At 33.3% G+C, this 22,837-nt stretch overlaps 1 protein-coding gene across 1 annotated transcript in view; it reads right to left on the bottom strand.

The window, feature by feature from the left end:
- The window catches only part of LOC145303507 (uncharacterized), a 571,276-nt gene extending 553,907 nt beyond the window's left edge, over positions 1 to 17,369 (bottom strand). The window contains exon 1 of the mRNA XM_080144939.1: positions 16,818 to 17,369. Coding sequence (XP_080001065.1) covers positions 16,818 to 16,838 — 21 coding nt within the window. The 5' untranslated portion in view covers positions 16,839 to 17,369. The remainder of the gene's footprint in view (positions 1 to 16,817) is intronic.
- Between the last annotated feature and the right edge of the window lie 5,468 nt (positions 17,370 to 22,837).

The following is a 22,837-nucleotide window of genomic DNA, read 5'->3' on the forward strand; positions in this document are numbered from 1 at the left end:
CTGAAAAATAAGTTTTTTTGGCCTGTTTGGTCTTCCATAGTTTGTTTCTTATCAAACGCAAACGTAAACAGTGTCGATCTAGACTCTAGATTGACGCGAAATAACTGGTTACATATATGAATAAGTGGAATTATTTGAAATCCAGGTACTTATATTATAATATTTTTGCATATTCTCTTAGAAAATCATCCTAAATCTTAGTTAGACAATAAATAAATAAATTATTTCAAAAACCTTTCTTTTTTAAATATTTATGTACGTTTTTTGTGCAAGACAAAAAATGTCAATTGTTAACTTTTTGGGAAAATTTAACATTTAAAATTGAATTAAAAATAGTAGAAAAAGTTTTACATTCTGTTTTCTATATGATAAAATTTCGTTTTAAAAAACAACAACAACTTGATTTTGCGGACATTTTTGGCGGTGCCTAGTGTATGTGCACTTTGTTTCCGTGAAGTCCAGTATGTGTGACCATTTTTTTTTTTTAATTTTTAATTTAGTTCAATTGATTCTAAGAAGTAAAGCCCCCCCACCCCACCCTCATCCTACGTCTAATATTCGATTTCTTTATCGGTTAAATTTATATCTGAGAGCTCGTTTATGAATGGACATTGTTCCGCAATGGGCTGTTACCTGAAATTATTGGATATTTTAAAAGTTTTTTTTTTCTTTTAATTGGGTTAGTTGCTCTCACTACAACCAATATAATGTTTATTTTGTTCGGGAACCCTGTTTCCACATCCTTCTTGAAGTCCTGGTATTTTGTGCCATCTTATGAAGTTAAAATAATAATAAAGAATGCTTTGTGTAAAGTAAATAAGATATGATTAACAAAAGTGCCATGCGTTCTAAACTATTTGAAGGTGAAAATATACCAGCAATTTATTTTTGAAAGAAAACATGTGAAACAGATAAAATAACGACGATTCATAAGATTTTTTTTTTTTTTTTACACAAGAATCACCACTTATCAAGGCCCGGAGGCCACTCGAGGTTAATGGGTATACATTAGTCAATGTGATTATAGCGTAGTAAACAAATTTAGGAAAACTCGTCTCCGGGAAACTCATCCCTGAAAAAACTCGTACCTTTTTGCTAGGTAGGAAAACTGGTCCCTTATTGAATAAATATCGATTGAAAACACATTTTATGACCGCTCTTGAAGATATTGTCTTTAAAAGAGAATACACATCCCATAATATTTAAAAAAAATATATTTTTACTTGTTTACTGTTTTTTTAATAAAATTATATTTATTTTTCTAAGTATTCGTTTTCTACCTAGCTTTGAAAGTTTTTGGTGGTTCAACTTATTTTAAAGAGTTTATTTATAAAAAAAAAAAAACAAGTAATATCGGGTGTTACTTTTGAAGAAAAAATTTCCCACATGAGATAATCACGTCTTAGGAGTCTCGCTAATCGCTCAAAAATAGAAAAGTAAAGAAAATACTAAGATAGATGTAATTTTAAAACGACCCCCCCCCTCCAAAAGAAAATAAATTTGTATATTTTTAGGTAATGTCCAAGATCACTGATCAGGGGAAAAAATCAAGTTACCGGAAGAGGATACGGTTGATTATGTAACGAAACTGAACGGGAGAAACGAAACCATATATTTATAAAGAAAAAAATTACTTTAGTTTTTAACATTTCTTGTGTCATTACGAAACAAACAAACAAAAAGAAAACACTTCTTTTACTATCAAATAATAAATCAAATATTTTATTTAGAAAATTTGGTCCTTCACGGAGAAGGTTTTTATTTAATGATTACTCCCTTAAAGCGAATGCGCAAAAGGTTTTCTTTGGTTTATTCAATCATGAAAACTATTTAAGGCCAAAAAAGGGGGGGGCAAAAGCATTATTTGAATATGTATGAAAAAATAATTTAACAAAAAATAATATTTAGTGGAGAAAATAAAAAATAAAATAAAATGGAATAAAAATTCAATAAAAACAAGCACAAAAAAGTATGAATCAAATTTACCCAAAGAAAAAAAATAAATAAATACACGCGCGATTAAAAATAAAGTCTGAAATATATACGAAGAAAGTGAAAGAAAACGCTTTCAGGGAGCAATCATTAGATAAAAACACCGTTTACGCAGGGTCCACGTTCTCCGTGAAGTACCGAAAAATTAATTTAGTTTTAACACTTTGTGCTCACGAAACAACAAAAGGCACTTGTGTAGTATGAGGGAGGCGCAGGCGGCCATCTTTTCTTGGCGCATTCATTTCACTAAACTGTCGCCAGGTGGGGGTTTTCGGTCAAAAAAATGTAAATAATTAATTTGTTGTTGACCCTTCAAAGTCGCTTTAATTAAAAAAAAATGTTTCATTGAAATTATTTATTTGTTAAAAAAACAAAAAAGCTATTTTACTTTATAAACATTTGTTTTTGTTTTTTTTTACAAAATTGTTTTATTAAACTTATATTTTCTCACGCAGACTTTTAAATAAATGTTTTTACAATTATATATTGATACATTTTTATACAATAAATGTTTTCGTTTTCAAATATTTTTCTGTTGTTCGGAAAAAAATCTTGTTTGTTACATATTTGCCGCGTTATTTGACCAAGAAGAAATTGGAGTTATCGCCCCCTAACAATAGCCGCTGTCTGAATATTTCACAAGTGCCCCCGAAATGACTTTTAAACGATACCCTTCCCTCCCCATGTTAATGGCTTTCGAAATAATAAGGTTATTATTTCAGCGCGGTAGCAAAAATACGTAAGTACCGTGTTTTTTTTTTTTCATAATAATTGTTTGAACTAAATTAATTCTAAATAAAATAATTACTTTTTTGATAATACGTGTTTTCTTCCTTTTATTTTTGTTTCGTAATAACACAAAAAGAGTTAAAACTAAAGTATTTTCTTAAAATAAATATATGATTTCGTTTTTCAACAACAACTTAACCAGCTAAGTAGAAAAATCGATGTTGCTCTTTTAAAAACGACAGTAAATAAGTGTAAATATTTTTAAAAATATTATGCAGTTTGAACAGAATAAACGCTCTAAAATAAAGGAAACCACTAACAACTTAGCCAGTTAGGTAGAAAACGGACACTTGGACAATCGATTTTATCTTTCTAAAAACAGTAAACAAGTAAAAATATTTTTAAAAAATATTATGGGTGGAGGGTATAGTCTCTTAAAAACAATATCTCCTTCAAGTACAATCATAAAATGTGTTTTCTATCGATATTTATTCAATAAGGGACCGGTTTTCCTACCTAGCGAAACAGGACGAATTTTCCGGGTACAGAGTTTCCGGGCACCTAGTAAACATAAGTGGTGGGAATTTTGTAAATTGGATTACTTAGGGGGGGGCGGTTCATTAAGAACTTGTTTACGTTGGACTTTAAGACAATCAGATTATAGTCAGCTGGAAAGCAGGCAAAGAGTTCCATAGGCGTGCAGTTCTTAGAAAGAAGCTTTGTTCATGGACTCTACATTTAGGTTTAGGCACAGATAAAGAGGTTGGGAAATTATTGATAGTGGTTTTGCCTAGACGGGTGTTTTTCGTGAAAGTTTGGCGAGATGGGGGGGGCATAGATTGAAGCTCAATTGAGCATTTGCCATGAAAATAACGATAAAGCCGAGACAGGCTAGCAACGTCTCTCTGTGAGAAAGAGGTTGTAGGGATGAGGAAAGGGCATTCCCCACTAAGCTACGAAGTTTATTTTGAACTCTGCCAAGGCAGGTTAAGCTGCTTCTAGCAGCTCCTGTCCACAGGTGGCAACAGTACTCCATCGTTGGCCGTACCTGGCTTTTATGTAGGTAGAGAATTGCATCAGGAGTGAGATATTTACTGGAGCAGTGGTAGGATCCGACGCAAGGATAAAGGTTTAATGATACGGAAATGATTGTCAGCCGGGAGATGAGGAACCCTATGGGAGTACTAGGATCAATGATAGGAACTGCGTTGGATTACTTAATTATTGCTAGAATTTGTCAACATTGGATTTGAACATGAACAGGTTGTAATTAAAAGGGAAACAGTTCGGCAGTACCTTCTTTTTTGCGCCTTAGTCATGATAATTACAACCGAGGTGAAGATATGTTTGTGAGTTTATGCAAATGTCTACGTAATTATGTGTGCGTAAATGTATGTGTGTGAATATCCAACTACTCTTATATAAAAGCAACGGAGTGTGTGAAAGAGAAAGAGGAAGAAAGAGTTCCCTATAGATTCCGCAAAGGCTAGGCCGGTTTTTATGACATTTCACACAAATGTTATCTTATGTATCTGGCAGTGTTCTTAGATAGGTTTGTATCGGAACATCTTCGGCAAGTATCAATAATCGAAAAAAAGTGTCCGATGAAATAAGGAGCATGCAATTTTGACCAAATTTAATACCTTATACAGCCTAACATCACAAGTGTACTTATGAAATTTTATTATCACACAAGCAGAAAGGCCCGGCACATGAAATCAACAGTAGGATCTTTGATATTACATGGGGCGCGTTCGAAACGAAGGTTCCTGTTTAAAGCACCACTGGATCACGATACTTGATATTTTCGACTTAAAAAAATTTGAATTTAAGTTTAAATACATTTGTTCTTAATGCCAGAAAAAAAAAAAACATCCTTGTATACCTTCTAGGAATTTTCACTAGAACAAAAAGATAATTAAACACATTTGCATTAATCAGTGGCACAAAAGACGTAGATGGACGCAAATCTGCATGATTGCCAAACGAAGCGTGTATGACGGACTAGTATAGATAGATTAATTTCGGTTGGCGCCGTGCGCATTTACATATATGCAAAATAGGATAGTCATGAGGATGTCTATGCATATTAGTGTGCTTGTTTTGCCAGTGATGAAATGCATCAACCATGTACATACGTTCATTAGTTTTCTTATATAAAAAAATGTATAAAATACGGAAATACGTTTGTGTTCTCTTTGCTTTCCCAAGGAAATTAAAACCGAAATGTAATTCATTAAGGGATTAGGCTTTTTGCGAAACTGGGGCGACAAAATAGAAATACTCTGAAACATATCATAAGTCTGATTAACAGTATCTGCTGAGAATAAAGCCCTAAAGCATTTCCTTTGAATAAAAAGGACCCGAGAAAAGATGTCACGTGTTGAAAAGAGTAAAAGAAAGAACGAATCACCTAATTTTCACATATCTTTTATTGCACTTTTTCAATATTATTTGATTCCGGGTGCTAATGAAGAGAGTGATCCGCGCAATTTTTTTAAGTCGTATTTACACGTTTAATTAAAGTTTTATGATATGTTATTTTTTTATTCAATTCTAAGTTTAAAGTACAGAATAGGTACAAAACACCCTTCCCATGTTAAGAATGGCTTTTTAAATAACAACATTATTTCAGCACGGATCACTCTCTGCATGAGTACCTGATTCCGTAATTGTTATCGTTAAAATCAAATAGTATTCGCCTGTCGTAGGAGAGAGTGACAAGATTTACAAGCACTTCTACATGACAGTGCCATGAGGCGACTGAGACTAGTTATCGACCCCTGTTCTTTGAATGAGAAATGCTCCCTACCGTACCTTCTGTGAACCTCAAATATAAACAAGTGTCTCATAGAACGCATAAATATATAACGAAATAAATAACACAAAAATATAGGAAAAGCAAAACATTTATTGTATAAAAAATATAATTTTAATGTTTTAATAGTATTTCTTTTTAATGCGTGATTTATAAGTGAAAATAAATGTTAAAAACATGAAACAGATTTTTTTTAGAATTATTTGAGTTTTTTTTTTCCTGTACGATTGTATAAAATGTAGAAACATTTTTTTTTTCACAATAAGATTATATAAAAAATATAGCAAAATATAATTTTATTTTTTCACAATAAGATTGTATAAAACTATAGCAAAATATAATTTTAGCAAAATATAATTATAAAAACATGAAACATTTATAGATTTAAAAATATTTTTTATACAAAGATAGTTTGTTCATTTTTTTGGGGGGTGTTCACAGTAAGATTGTATAAACATCAAAATACAATTTTTGGTTTGTTAACAGAGCAAAACATAATTTTAACATCTTATTTATTTATCTATAAAAATTTGCAGAAATTTTTAATAATATCGTTTTATTTTGTTTTTTCAATGAGTGATACGATTTATCGACCCCTTGTTCGCTTTACACACGCCCTCTATCGGTAGTTCTTGAAACTGAAATATACACATTAGCCTCATGGCACTATCATGCAGAAGTTCCGATTCATACAATATTTTTCAAAAAATATATTAAGATTTAACGGTTAGAAAGACCAGACGAGTATGAAATTGTTTTTGATAAATATTGCTATTTATTAAAAATAAAATTGAATGTTTTTCTTTAAATTGGACATTTTTCTTCTTTTTCTTTTAAAAGCTTGGTGGGGGGTTATTTTTATCATAAAGGAAATCCATCAAATTAAAATGCGACAAAATTCTAATAATCCGGTATTAAAAACAAAAAAACAAATCTGAAGCGGAAGCGCTGCAATTTGACGTAAAATCCAGAATGCCAATTTTTGAAAGAGCTGGATTTTCCCTACATTAAAAAACAATTTTGTGTCTTATTCTATCCTTCGTGTTGGATGGAGGTAAATAGGGATATGTTTCACAAACAAGGCTTTAAGGTATAGTCTATCTTATTTAATCCATAATTAAAGTGAGGATATGTTATATAAATTCATACTTTCTCCCAAAGTAGTGAAAACGATTAATTAGTTTCAAAACAAACCCGACACTTCAAGCCCACGAACTGGGCTCATAATCAGCATTTACTCGCCACGTCCATAGAAAAGTGAGACGCTTCTTTAGAATAAGAACGGACATCGAAATATTGAATTTCAATTAAAATCAAATGGTATCTGTCATGTCGAAATTAGTGAAATAACCAAAAATTATGAAATATGATAGAATAGTATATTAGTTATTAATGAAAATAGTTTGCGAAATAAATTGTAACTTAAACTTAAATAATAAATAGAGAAGGTAAGTGCAGTCTGTATTGTTACAATTCTAAAATAATAATGGCGCCTCAGTGAATTGTTAAATCGTGAAATGTTTTATCTAATAATGCAGTAATATGGTATTAATTGTGATATGTGAGTTAAGTAGATAATATGGCTTTACTTGTTGAAATTAGCATAAAAATAAAGTAGATGAGATTTTTTTTATTAATGGAAATTCACTTTTTTTACATAGACATAACCACTTATCAAGGCCAGAGACCGCTCAAGGATAAAGGTTAAGAGTGTACAGTAGTCAATTGGACAATATAATAATCGTTAGTAATGGAAATTAGATAAATTTGTTAACTTAAGTGGAACGGCTCATCAAGAATTTGTTTACGTTGGACTTGAAGACAACCATACTGTAGTCAGCTGGAAAGCAGTAAAACGGAAGACAATTCCACAGGCACTTTTGTCACTTTGATTTTCGCTCTTGTTCTGAATAATCACCAAAGGAGATAAATGCCTATATACTTCTAAACTGGTATGCTTCACTGTTGGTTTGCATATTTTTAACTGCCATCTGATGTCATAGTTCGATCCTAAAAGGCACAAAAGATCGGTAAAAAGTAACATTGAATGAATCGGCGGGGATACATTTTTGACTGGTTTGACTTGCTCGTGTTGATGGCACAGGTTTCCCCGATTCTTTCGCGAATCAGATACTGAAAAGACCAAGTGATAGTTGTCAACAACCCTAAGTGATAGTAATACTGTGAAACTAGCTCGATTCACATTTGGCACAGCTAGATCGTCAATCCGCCACCTCCCCTCCCCGATTCGAACCCCGCCCCCTCATTAGGTTGTGTGCCTGAACGTTTATTAAAGAGTGTGATAGATAGCAAGCAAATGTGAGAGGACAAAGAGTGAAAGGGAGAGAAAAGTAAAGTGGTGGGGGAAGGAGAGCAAATATAGGAAGAGAAAGCAGAAGGATGAAAGGTAAGGAGAGAGGACGCAAAGATAGATATAGGGAGTGGGAAAGTGAGAGAAGGGGATAATGAGGAGAGACAGAGGGAAAGGAGAGAGAGAGACGGTGGATATAGGAATAAACAGAAAGAGGGAAATGGAAATAAGAGGATGGGTGAAAAAAAGAGAGGGAGAAGAAAGAGAGGAACATATAAAGAGGAAGTGAAAGAAATGTAGGGAACATACCGTCGCAAAAGTAACTTTGGAGTTTTCTTTCTACAATTAGATTTTCGTCCAAATTAAAAGCCTGTAATTCGCAATTACTTAGGACCTTTATCCAGTCATGGCTGGCGGAACGAGAACATGTTACTTCCGTCAAGTAAATAAAGGATTCCGTTCAAATTTCTGTCCAGATTTCCGAGTTCAACAGAAACATTCCCGAATTCGACAAGATACAAAAAAGGTCAAAGGTTACATCAGCCGAAATGTTGTGGAAATGACACTCAAGATGTGAACAGTAGTCCGAGGAATCCAAACAATACGAATAACCAATCCTCATCTTCAAAATCCGGAAATACAGAAGTCGATATTTAATTTAACTGTTTAGATTTGTTGCGTCTAGTTTTATGAACAGCAAAGATTTTTATTAACCGAGAGAACAAAAACTAATATAATTGGCTGTGTAATAAATTAGCAAATGTGGGCACACACACACACACACACACACACACACACACACATATATATATAAATTATAATTTAGAAAAATTTATTGTTCAACAGAATACTCAAAAAATATTAAGATATTCTTAATCCGAAGTTTGAGTCTTAAATTGTGTTCTTTTATGACAAGCTCTATTTCCTATTTTGGTTGTATTGAGCTTCCTTATTACGATATAAATATTAATATTTATATTAGTTTACAGAAGCTTTTGACTTATAAACTTAATTTTGGTGCTAGTGCACTTACTGATCCGCGCTATTGTTTTAAAATCGTATTTCCAAGTTTAATTAAAGTTTTATGATATGTTTTTTTTTTTTTATATATTATTTCATTCTAAGGTTAAAGTATAGAATAGTTACAAAACACCCTCCCCATTTTAAAAACGGCTTTTTAAATAACATTATTTCGGCGCGGATCAATAAGTGCACTAGTACCTTAATTTTTATTTCTTGGCATATATATATATATATATATATATATATATATATACTAGCGTGGGGGGCACCGACTGAGCCAGTGATAAATAACGCTTAAATACATGTTAATTCATACAGATTCCGTATTTATTATTGGATATTATATTGTACAAGTATACCTAATATATAGAAGTGATTTTAGAGGTTAAAGAATGGCTCAAGCCGCATCTCCTACCGACGTAGTTATCGAGAGATAGGCAAGGAAGGACTTAATATTAAATATTTAAAGAAACGAATTGAACTCGAGCATGCGCAGAAAGTAACATTTGTCGGCAAAATAGAAATACACATTTTGCATTTCAACTTGACATATTTCTGTATGTGTTATTCATCCATCCAAACAAAGTTGGGGTTTGTATTACTGTACACAGATTCGAAAAAGTTGTCAAAAAACAAATATATAACAAATAAATGTTATCAAAGGCAATATAAGTTATTTTTCTACCAAACTGGATATATTTTTTGTGTTTTTATTCAATGTAACATGTTTATTCAGCTGGAAAAACATACAGTGTTTACCGATATATTTGAAAATTCAAGATGGCGTCTGATTCTCTCTTTAACACAGTAAGTTTGGGAAAAGGTGTTATAAATAAAAAATAACTACACAAAATACTATTAAAAACCCGCCGAATATATGTCAACCTATGTCACGGTAACATATATTGAGCGAGTTTTTAGCAGCATTTTTATCCGGTATGTGTACAGTAATACAAACCCCAAAGATATTACTTGTTAAAAAGCATTCGTGGTGTATGATCATTATATTTTATTAATTTCAGTGTAATGTGACCAGTAGTTAAAGGGTTTATCGATTAAATATTTGCATACAAACACACATACATTTATTATTTTATTTATATAGATTTACATACAATACTATCTGTATTTAACCAGCGTTTCCTGGTGAGAAACCTATTACCAAGTTGAGGGCTTAGAGAAAAATAATTAAAAATATAACCATGTTTTAAAGAGATTTTTTCTAATAAGATTTCTTTTTAATATTTTCCTTGATTTTAGATGGGGGGCTTAGTTTTGAAAGCCGATTTATCATAATTTCTTTTAGGTTCCCGACTACTTTTTGATTATATTTGAAAGATTAAGGACTAAACTTAATCTCCAAAAGGAAAAAAATATTTATACACGTGAAAAAAAAAAAAAAAGTTATGAAAATGTTTTCACGGCGAGCTACCCAATTCAGCTAAATTTTGAAGTCAAATAAATTCATAGTAAAAATCCTTTAAAAGATAAATATTAGTTTTCTAAAGATAATCAGTAAAATCCTAAGATATTGAATTAAATAATTAAAAAAAAAAAACTTGCTTGTACAAAACAAATTAACCCAAAAGCAGAGTGATTCTGGTGTTCGCAAAACGCAACAAACTAAAATTTTGTAAACACGGAAATTACGAAGGCCTAAAATTTCAGGCAGTCAAAAGACTGAAAATGATGTCATGTAATTAAAAGGAAGAAAGTGGTGAGATAATTCCCCCACCTCCAGACGCACATCCGTACACTCCTTTTCTGAACGTTTGTATAAATTTTTCCATTTTTTAATTTAATTATTTTTCCATATTCCTGCTTTTAAATTATTATTTTTTTTAATTATAGTTCAATATTATATAAAAAAAAAATGTTACGCCGAAAGTTTCACATTCTTGTGAGCTTGTGTGAAAATATTAAATAAACAATGCTTAATTCACTGGCAATATCGGTAGTTCGAGAAATTCCTTTTTCTTTAAGTTATACCAAATTCATTAATACGGATTTAGGGGCTTTTGTTCCTATAAAAATTATTTCATTTTATTTTTATTGTTGCTTTATATATATATATATATATATATATTAGGCACCGCCAAAACTGGGGGGGCAGGTCAGTACTTTTTGACGGACCGTCTTTTTAAAAATCTACCAAAAATCAGGTAATTATCCGATCAATACGAAATTTTCAGCGATTATTAGGAGAAGAATGAACTTTATAACAGTGTACTTATTTTTCATAAACGATATTTATATATATATTTTTCTTTGCTTACAAAACCCCCCTTGTTTTGAAGTGGGAACAAATATGCTTAAAATAATCATCTGAAACTGAACAAAACATATTGTGTTGTTGTAAGGGACAGAATTATAGATTAAAAAAAAAAAAAAAAAATTGTTTGCATACCTTATTTTGACGTCTGAATATCAGAACTTCGATTGTGTTTAATTATCCCGCTTTTGAGTTTTGAAGTGTGAAATTCGGTGAATATGTTAAGTAAAATAATTAATTTAAGTTAAGCAAAACAAAAAAAAAATTTTTTTTATATTTATACGAAAAAAGCCATTTTAAAATTTTTGATAAATAAATTAACAATTTTTTTTTAGCGAGCCGAATAATGCATGACCATTATTAAACAGAGCATGCTTTGAATAATCGATACAAAAAAAAAAAAATTCGATAAATATTGTGCCCTTTGTGTTAAAAATAGCATCATTTTTTTCGATCTCGTTTGAAAACGTTTGCCGCCTTTCGACTACGGTGGACCAAACGCGCTGAAATATTTTTTTTTTATTCTGCTTTAAATTGCCCCTCCCCCCATTTTTGGGAGCCTGGCCCCCACACACATACACATTAAAAACCAAACTCATACAAATGGTCACCCATCTGGTACTGGCCAGTCTCAGCTTAATAATACATTGAAATTTTCGTCACTGAAAAATAAGTTTTTTTGGCCTGTTTAGTCTTCCATAGTTTTCGTCTCATCGAAAGAAAACGTAAACAGAGTCGATCTGAACTCTTCGGCGACGCGAAATATCTGGTTACATATATGAATAAGTGGAATTATTTGAAATTCAGGTACTTATATTATAATATTTTTGCATATTCTCTTAGAAAATCATCCTAAATCTTAGTTAGACAATAAATGAATAAATAAATTATTTCAAAAACCCTTTTTTTTTAAATATTTAAGTACGTTTTTTGTGCAAGACAAAAAATAACAATTGTTAACTTTTTGGGAAAATTTAACATTTAAAATTGAATTAAAAATAGTAGAAAAAGTTTTACATTATTCTGTTTTCTATATGATAAAATTCAGGGTTTTATCTTTCTGGAAAAAAAAAAGTTACTCAGAAATAATGGATTTTAATAAATGTAATTTAGTTTTAAAAAACAACAACTTGATTTTGCGGCCATTTTTGGCGGTGCCTAATATATATATATATAAAATAAAGTTTTGCGTTTTTTATTTACTACTGAAAACCATAACTTTAGAAACGTATTTTTTGTTTAAACAAAATAATACATTTCCACTAAGATTTAAATAAAAATAATTAGTTTATTATATTCCGCAATCATTACTTGATAAATACTGAAAATTTCATTAAAATTTGTTAATTTCCTGATTTTTAGTGATTTTTTTTAAGTAAAAGGAGGGGTCAAAATGTTCATACATTTTGAGCGTCGGCATTCATTTTGTCTTTAACTATTAATCAGAGTTACGTATCGACGTAAATACAGTCAAAAGAGGTATTGTATGATAGTTAAATATCTATTAATTAATAAAACAAAGGCCTACGTATTGGACAGTAGAAAGAAATTCTGAAATGCACCCCCAAAATATATTTCAGATTCCAAACATATAAAGACACGAGAGATAGGAATGCACTTTAACGATCGGATTAACCGTGAAATTGGAGCGTTGACAAGCCCCTTTTATTATTTATTATAGCTGGAGGTTGTTTATAAAAAACATAATACGCACCTTGGGTATCGGAACTATTATGAAGTGTTAAGATTAGAAAAGTTCGTTCAAATTATTTATTCTTGCTATAGAGCTCTGACTGAAAGGGTTCGAGTTTTTTGCTTGTGCTAGATTTTCTGTTCGAATTCTGAGAATTATAAATATATATGGTGCTAATGCAGAGTGATCCGCGCTATTTTTTAAATCGTATTTCCACGTTTAATTAAAGTTTTGTTTTTTAGAATAGGTATAAAACACCCTCCCCTTCCCATGTTAAGAATGGCTTAAAATTTTTTTTTTTTTTCATTACATTTTCACCCCAAACAAGGCATATTGCCACTTTGTTGTAGGGGGCTACTATCAGGGACATGGGCATCAGGGATACTGTGTAGGGAGTTGTGCAGCAAGATGTTGGTTCACGTTGCACTTGAACTTCTGCATGTCAGTACAGTTGGGGAAGCAGGGACCCGGCAGGGAATTCCAAGGTTTAACTGTCCATGGGGAAGATACTACTGGAATAGAAGGCTCTCTTACATCTAGGGATCTCTGTGAAGGGGTGGGATTTAGTTGCTTGTTGGGTTTGTCGGGGGTAATTATGTCGAGGGGGCACAAGACCTTGCAGTTCGTCAGAGCATTCACCGTTAAAGTACTTGTAGAAAAGGCAGAGGAATGCAACATTTCGTCGGTGGGACAGGGGCTGAAGTTTAGATGACAGTTCAGGACCTATCAGATTGGCGACTCTCTTTTGAACCTTGTCTAGGAGTGAGAGAACGTTATTATTTCAGCTCAGCACGGATCACTCTCTGCATGAGTACCATATATATATGATGATTGCAATGCCTTGTCAGACGAATGCCACTCCCTCAGACACTTAAAGTCCATGAACCCAAAAATGACTTCCATCGCCACAGGACTATATTTATAGACAAATACCGGAGGGATACACAGATGATGTTACAGAGACTTAGCTTTGTACGACAGCTGTCTCTCTCTCTCTCTCTCTCTCTCTCTCTCTCTCTCTCTCTCTGTTCAAAATGTTGACATCCAGCAACAAGCAAGAGCAAGATCGCCAGCAACAAGTTAAACTGCAGACCAGTTTAATGCGGGTACTGGTCTCTCGCTGTATGTTTTTTTTAAATCAGAGATTTGCTTCTAGAAAGGTTGTCTTCACCACGGCTTACGGGAGCCCTCTCCATCTCAGTACACACATACGGCGATAGTTGGCCGTTGGCCCCGAAAAAGGGTTCATTCGCCCCTTTGAAAGGTGTTGTTTTTAATCCTTTAGGGAGACTAGCCGCCCTCCTCACCAAACAAGTCTGGTGGGGGAACCAGTTTAGTCGCCGGTGACCCGACCATGAGGCAGGTAGTATATATATATATATATATATATATATATATATATATATATATATATATATATAGATATATATATATAGATATGTTTATAATACAAATATTATTGGTTTATGTACATACATGTTTTAGTGAATCTCAATTAAGAGAGGACAACCTCATCAGATCGAAAAAAAAAAAAAAAAAAAAAAAAAAAAAGCTCTTCTTTCGGTCTGATGAGGTGGTCTCCCTAAATTAAGACTCCACTGAAACATGTATGCACATATGTAACCAATAACGTTGGTATAATAAACATAAAATATACTGGCTTTGTCCTCTATTGAGCACTCTTTAATAATCACACGAGTTTCAGTGGATCCACATCAAGGAAACCAAGCTATACAACCATTATATATATATATATATATATATATTAGTATGAAGATATACTTTAGACAAGTAAGCCACGTTTGTTTCATTTTAGAGGAGAAATTACCAGGCGAATTGCTGGAAATGGAATGTACACATTTCTGTGTAGCTGATTTTCCATAAGTATAATTGCATGTTACTATTAAGCTCTGCTAACGTATTGAGCACTGTTGAAGTAAAGACGTAATGCATTACTTCAATAACTTCATAATATTTTCCTTTGATTATTTTATTTCCGTTAGTTTTAGGAGATCAAGAGTTCAATCCTTCCTGGAGCTAACACTTGATTCTGTTATGATTTAAAATCATATCCGAGAGTACTTTTAAGAATAGACGCTGTTCCCTTTATGGCTGTTATTTGTATTTCGTAACAGCTTGCTCTTCCAAGGATTGCGTCTAAGTATTTCTTGAGATTCTTTTTTATTAGACTAGTTGCTTCTATCACAACCGGCGGAATGTATATTTCTTTCATAGAGCATATCGTTTTTAGGTCCTAATATTTTTTTTATCTCATACCGTTTAGCTCTATGTGTATATACGCGTGAAATAGTAAATTACATAGAAACGCACACAAACATTGCTGTGTGTATAAGAAAAGGTTCGATATTGGCGAGAGAGCTTGTATAGACGTAAGTTTGTGGACATGGGATCAACAGCGCATGGTGACTAGTATCTTCTAATCGTTAATGCAAGACGAGACACTAGTCATCGTGCGCTGTTTATCGCCAGACTTAGTTGTGGAAGGGGAGGGGGCTAGATACACGTGTCTGCTGTTGAAAAACTGGGGTCTATGAAAAATGTTTCGAACTTTTAATGAAAAAGAACTTCCTCTTCGCTTGCTAGCAGGATCAGATATGGCACATGGGTGATTTGAATGGAGGCCCTGGCTAGTAGACTGGAAACAGGGATAAAACTACCAAAACTCTATTTTAAAGGGGAACAGTGTTCATGTGACCTTTCCTTACCTCAAAACACACTCTGGAAGAAAGGATTTGAGAATAAACCAAAGTTTAGAAAATGTAAACGTTTCGCTTATTACTCGCCAGTTGTAGATGACAGTAATGTGTAACTGTAAATGTGTGTATGTGTGGGTGTATGTACAGGTGCGTTTATACGTCTGAAGAGAGTAGGGGAATTTGAAGGATGTTGATAGCAAAAACAAAACAAAATATTTTAAGCTAGGTAATCGTCAATTTTACCGACATGAATTATTTTAAAGAAAATACAGTTTGGAAATTATTTTTAAAAAGCAAACATACTTTGCTTTAACTACTCGTTTGTGACCTATTTGCGTTAAAAATGATACGTAATGTTTATAAGAAGTTTTGTTGCTTGTTAAGAGAGAGTCGACAGATTGATTAAAAAAATGTCGTTTTAAGCAAAACAACATTTGTCTTGTCGAAAATAGTAATATATTAAAATATGACGAAAAATTTATCGCGTCGGCGTAAAATATTTTTACGGGAAATTAGAGACATGGCAGTTTAGTGCTTATGCACTTATGTTACCGTGCTATTTTTTTTTTTTTTTAAATAGTATTTTCAAGTTGAATTCAAGTTTAACGATATCTTTTTTTATTATTAAATAAAGGTGAAAGAACACAATAATTACAAAACACTCTATAGCTTTCTAAATAACGTTATTTCAGCATGGTAACACTGTACACTGTAGTGCCGCATTTTCTCTAGATGTGAACACCTTGAAGATTCCGAATACAGGGGACATAATTATATCTCTCTTTTCGCTACTTTAATGGCGACGTTTTGTTTTAGGCGATAGCTAGGGACTTTTTTTTTTTTTTTAATTAAAAGCGCAATAGCTTCTATGTTCTACTCTAAGAATTTTCGTAATTGTTGGACCATTTTCGACGCGACAATTAAGTGCTCTGTTGTTTTGGCTTAAAACGACATATAAAAAACGATCTGTCGACTCTATCTTTACAAGTACCGAAGTTTTAAACATTGCAAGTAAAATAATTCGGTTGTGAACTCATTTTCTTTTAATGGCTGAAGGATTATTTTTTTATTCTTATGTACAGCAAATTAGATTTCTTTAAACTCCCTTTGAATATTAAATTATTTTAACGCAAACGAAATCACAAATGACTAAGTAAACGAAAGTTTTTTTTTTTATTATTGTATTTGACCAATTTCCTTTAAAGATAATTTTTGTCGATTAATGATTATCTAAGTTTGATTTTAAAGGTAACTTTACTTACCAGCCAAAAAGTCGTTTCCATTTTTTTTTTTTTTACTTCCGAAATAACGAATAAAAACAGGTAAAATCCTCTTTTCTTCGTTTTTTTTTTTGTTGCGTTTACGCATAAAAGCAAATTGCTACCCGAAATGAAACAAACATTTTTCCGTTTGTTTTATTATCATTTTAACTTTTTTTTTTTTTTTAGATAATGAATTGAAAACCTTCACATTTCGGTGTATATTCCTCTGTGAATCTTCGACGAAGCGAAAGCCTCGTAGTAAGTTGTGGTAGTAGCGATGGTCGTACTACCGTTAGAAGTACGGTACTTGGAGGAAAGTAAAAGCTGCCGGAGTTGTGGCTGCTGTTGTAAAAGCAGCGACCAAAAGAAGGGGGGGATAGAAACGTGACTTCTTTTTTGTCGTAATTATTATTTTTTTGAAGATCGAAAAACGGTCGCGTTAGCACACGATTTTTGGTTTGACTTGAGTTGTGTGTGCGTTGTGCCATAGAAAAAGAAGAGCGAGAGACACCTCACCTCAGACTGACAAGTGTTTCTTCATCTCTCTCTCTCTCTTTCTCTCTCTCTCTCTCTCTCTCTCTCTGTGTATTTATTAATTTTCTCTTTCCATCTATCCAGCATTTCCTTGTTTCAGTCCTTTGGCAAAAATAAGCCAAGTATCTCCTTAACCCCCCCCCCCCAGGGCCCAGCAGGAGCAGCGCTCTGCTCGACAGCCGGCGTGATGGCCCCACCCCTTGGTTTGATCTGTTTTTATACTTTTTTTTTCACAACTGGACCCCCAGATTCTGTTTAATTCATAAAAGTTGTTCTAATCCTGATTATAATTCTTTGTTGTATTTTTATTTCGTGTAATCCTCTCATTATGACGACAATAGCGCAAGTAGATAGAAGAAAGTATGTTCTTTTGATTTCAAAAAGAAAGAAATAAAATTTACTTATTTCTTTTGTTTGTTTATTTTTTGTTTGTTTTTCTTTATACTCCTCCCCCTCATTTTTTTTTTTCCTTCATATGTCACTTTTATTTTATCGGACCTGAATGAGCCCTCCCCCCTCCACTATAATTTTAACCGATATTCTGCAGTTGGTATTTTTTTTTTCGACCTAACCCAGCGTAGTATAAACACCCACAACCTCCCCATGTTAAGAACGGCTTTCGGAATAAACACCCCCAACCTCGAAAACTATGCTACATACTAAATCATAATATAAAAATTATAGTGGGGTGGGGGAGATTTTTTGTTCAGGTCCGCCTTCATTTGTTTTTAGACCTTTTCTTTCTTCCTTAAATCAAGTTATTTTCTTTTTAACATTATAAATAGATTTAGGTATGTGTATATATGTTTATACCTATGTATGTTTAGGATTCAGTTTAACAATAACATTAATTCATTAGCCGTAAGGGTATTTATGTGGACTAACCGTAAGGATACGTAAAGAGTAGGACTATGACGAGAGAATAGTTTTTTCATTATTTGGACTCTCGAGTATATATCAGTTAATGTCTTACATGTTTTTCTGTAGAGTTATGTTGTCCTCGATTGATTAACTGTGTCAGATATATACTCGAGAGTCAAAACAATGATAAGAATATTCTCTTGTCATGGCGCTAGCAATGAGGGATGTATTTAGTTTAATTTAGTTTGATGCAGAGCATTGCAGAAGATATAAAGTGGGGGTAGAAGCCTTTTGTAAAAAGCAAATTTCCTAGCTTTCAATTTCTCTCTCTGTCTTTCTCTCTCTCTTTCTCTCCTCTCTCTCTCTCTCTCTCTCTCTGTTTATTATTTAAGTATAACTTGACTTGCAATTAATTTCGAAAACTATTTTCATAATAAATTTTCTACTTCAATATTTTTCGTAATTTTCTGTTATTTTACTAATTTCGACGTGAGATAACAGTGGATACCATTGACTAATTGAAATTTAATATTTCGATTTTCGTTCTTATTTTTTACAAGCGCTGATTTCCTTTTCTACTTAAAATTCATTTTTATCAAAATAGCATCCAGGATTCTAGATATAAAGTTTAGTAGCACTTAATCTTACTTTTAATATTTCTAAAGCAGAAATAAAAATTGTGTTCAAAACAACGAGGTACTATAAAAAAAGGTTGACTGGGAAGCCATCAAGGATATCATCAGAGATGCTCCATGGGGAAATATTTTCTTTTTCCGCTGAACAGTGCGCAAATGAGACCACTGAATGGTTGAAGCACATGTTTCCACGCGGAAATTCTATAGCAAGCACCACTCTCCCCAATGGTTTACTTCTATTTGTCCAGCTGCCATTGCTCAAAGGCAGCATGCATACCGCAGATTTAACCAACATAAGTCCAGTTCAAACAGACAGAAGTTTATAGAAGCTAGAAGTAAATGTAAGAGAGAAATAGCGACAGCTAAGAGAGAATATACTGAAACCACCAATAAACGCATCGAAGCACAGAAATTAGGAAGCCGTGATTTTTTGGAAAATCTACAACAGAGTAGTAAACAATGGGCAATCTACGATTACCCCACTATCCAACAATCATGAGTTTGTTTGCACAGAACCCGAGAAGGCTGACATGCTTGCCAGTCGGTTTGCCTCAAACTCTACATTGGACCCAGAAAACCACTCCCTCCTGACTTTCCTTTGCGGATAGACGCCGCACTAGATGATCTGAAAGTCACCCTTTCTCAGGTGCAGGGTATCATAAAACTCTAGACACCTCGGAAGCATGTGGACCCGATCTCATCCCGGCTGTACTATTAAAAGAATGCTCCGCCGAGGTTGCTCCAGTTCTCTCCAAACTTTATAATAAATGCCTTAACGAATATTGCTTTCCTGAATGATGGAAAACTGCTTCTGTGGTACCAGCTTCCAAAAATTCTGGCGATAGAACTGGCTCATTTAATTATCGCCCCATTAGACTCCTCCCGCTTTTCGCCAAAATATTTGAGACCATAATTAATCAAGCTTTAGTCCATCACCTTACAGCTGCTAAACTTCTGACCGATCAACAATATGGATTTAGGCAAGCCCGTTCCACAGCAGATATCCTTACTGTAATCTCTGAAAGTATATACCATTCACTGGACAAAACAGGACAGGGTAGATTGCTAGCCCTAAATATATCTAAGGCTTTTGACAGAGTATAGCCCGATGGTCTTCTCAGGAAAATCAGATCATATGGTATCACTGGAAGAATACATAACTTTATTAAATCCTTCTTAAGTAAGAGAAAAATGCAGGTTGTCCTCGACGGTGGTATATCTAAACAATATGATATACATGTGGGAGTACTTCAGGGGTCTATCCTTGGACCTTTATTATTTCTAATATTCATAAATGACCTCCCTGATAAAATTGTCTTTGGGATATCTATATTTGCTGAGAACACCACGCTCTATAACAGGCACGTTTGGAAAACAAATGAACACATATCTAAGGAAATGGCAGAAACATTAGAGAAAGATCGTCAATCCGTAGTGGAATGGGGACATGAATGGATGGTCACATTTAATGCTGCCAAGACTAAGCTTGTTTCTTTCAATAATTACAAGAAACCTTCTATACAAATAGTAATAGCCAAAAACACATTATCTGAAAGTATTTCTTTTAAACTCCTCGGCCTAACGTTCACAGAGAACATAAGTTGGAACAGATACATTGAGAGCATTGCCAAGGCTGCTGCGAATAAGGAGGGCTCTCTCTACCGTGCTAGAAAGCTACTTACGCCTGAAAGTATCCTGCACCTCTATAAGGCCACCATTCACCCATGTATGGAGTATTGTTGTCACATTTGGGCTGGTGCATCTGCTACTAGTCTCTCCCTCCTGGATAGGATTCAAAAGAGAATCACAAATACTGTTGTTATATACTGGGTTGTATTTTTAGAAGTACCAAATACGGCACCAAATATTCGTATATGTTATGTAATTCTTATTTGAAGAGGACTGATGTTATTTGATGTTGTTCATATTTGTGAGAATCTTAGAGTGATAGAGACAGTCTTAGGAGTGTTCATGTTTTGAGTGTTCATATATCTTAGGATGTTCATGTTTGTCTTAGTAGTTTCTTAGAGGTTCATGTTGTGTGATAGCATATTGGTTTCATAAACATATATATATATAAAGATAGAGACAGTTCTGTATATATATACTAGACAGTGTAAATGTTACTACAAGAGAAACAATTCAATGAGAGGAGATTTATGAATATCTTGATAGATAGACCGAGAGATACTGCGTTTGACATTTACGTTTTGACAGTTGTGCATATAATATAAACACGTTACCTTTATCGTTGTAATGATGACCACAGAATACGCAGATACAAAACCACATGATGATACGTTTATTTCTTCTTCGATCGGTCGGACATGATTTTGTATTTCAGGGATTCAAAGTTGTTACATGGTTATCTCTAAACCCCCTCGCTTCCAAAGTGTGCCAAGAATCGGTCTGAACCTCTCTGCTCCTCTGATCTGACTGATCTAACTCTCCCTAACTAACTTCGAACTCTTTCCTATATTGAGAACTCGTCACGTCATCGCATGATTAAACATGTGCTCATAAAGCACGTTGGTTGACATGCGTCACGTTGCCAAACTTGACATGACCCTGAGTTCAGTAACCTATTTTTCAAATAACATTTTTACAAAATATGTTTACAATTCCAATTGACGATTAAATTCCTTATTTTAATTTCCATTTTCATAACAGAGCAAATTTCATCATTACATTCCTTTCCAATAACTGATATGTAAGCTAAACAAATGCGATTCCACATTCCTTATTTCAATAACATTCTGTATTTATTTTAACATATGATTGGAATTTTCAATTCCAAATCTAGCTTCGCAAGTTCGAATCCTTGACTATTCTATTTCATATTTACATTTAACTAATTCCGTATTTTTTTTACTTACATGAAAAGGGGACAGTCCTTTTATCATGTAACACTGTCATCTAAGCTTCAGTCTCTGTCCCATCGACGAAATGTTGCATCCTTTTGCTTGTTCTACAAGTATTTTAATGGTGAATGCTCTGACGAACTACAAGCACTGTTACCCCCTCGGCGTAAATACCTCCGTAACACCCGACAAGCAGCTAAATCCCACCCCTACACAGTAGATATCCCTAGGTGTAAGAAAGCCTTCTACTCCAATAGTTTCTTCCCCAAAACTGCTAGACTTTGGAACTCCCTCCGGGGTTCTTACTTTCCCAACTGTACTGATATGCAGAAGTTCAAGTGCAATGTGAACAGACATCTTGCTGCTCATCTCTCTTCATAATGTCCGTGCAACTTATGTTCCCGATAGTAGCCCCCTACATCAAAGTGGCACTGAGCTTTGTTTGGGGTGAATGTTGAAGAAAAAAAAAATCTGGTACATCTTGCCAGTCATAAAATTCAATGAAATATATTTTAATTCATGAAGATTTCCAATTTAATATTGCAGAGCCAATTCTCTATTGAACATTATAGTGTACCTATTATATAATAATGATTTCAAAAGTTAAAAAAAAATGACTTCGGCGCCATCAGCTAGAATCGAAACCAAATCATTTAATGTTTCAGCCAATGTTTGTTACCGTTTGAGTTTACCCCATAGACAGATAGAAAAAGTTATAAAGAAGTTAAAACACTTTTAATTATGGTTAGTTTACGCATGCGCAGACTAATAGTAATGTTAGCAAGTTAAAAAGAACATTTTGCATTTCAACTCGTCAACATATTTCTGTACGCGTTATTTATCCATCCAAAAGTTTTACTCATAATAAACCATCCTTATTGAATGATTAGTATTTCCTGTTTTTAGTCTTATGTAACCAGTAATTTAAGAATTTAGCGGTTAAATATTTACACACCAACAGACAGACATACATACACCTACCGTTTTATTTATATAGATTTAAAGGTTGTACCTAACCGGCATTGCTTATTATCTTCCCCCCCCACTCATTCCTTTGCATTTGCACTAAGTATGTTGCAAAAAAATATTTACACTTTTGAAAATTTCGTATCAATGAAGCAATATATTT

Source organism: Euprymna scolopes, chromosome 19, assembly GCF_053919585.1.
Source record: "Euprymna scolopes isolate OS-2025 chromosome 19, ASM5391958v1, whole genome shotgun sequence".
Lineage (NCBI taxonomy): Eukaryota > Metazoa > Mollusca > Cephalopoda > Sepiida > Sepiolidae > Euprymna > Euprymna scolopes.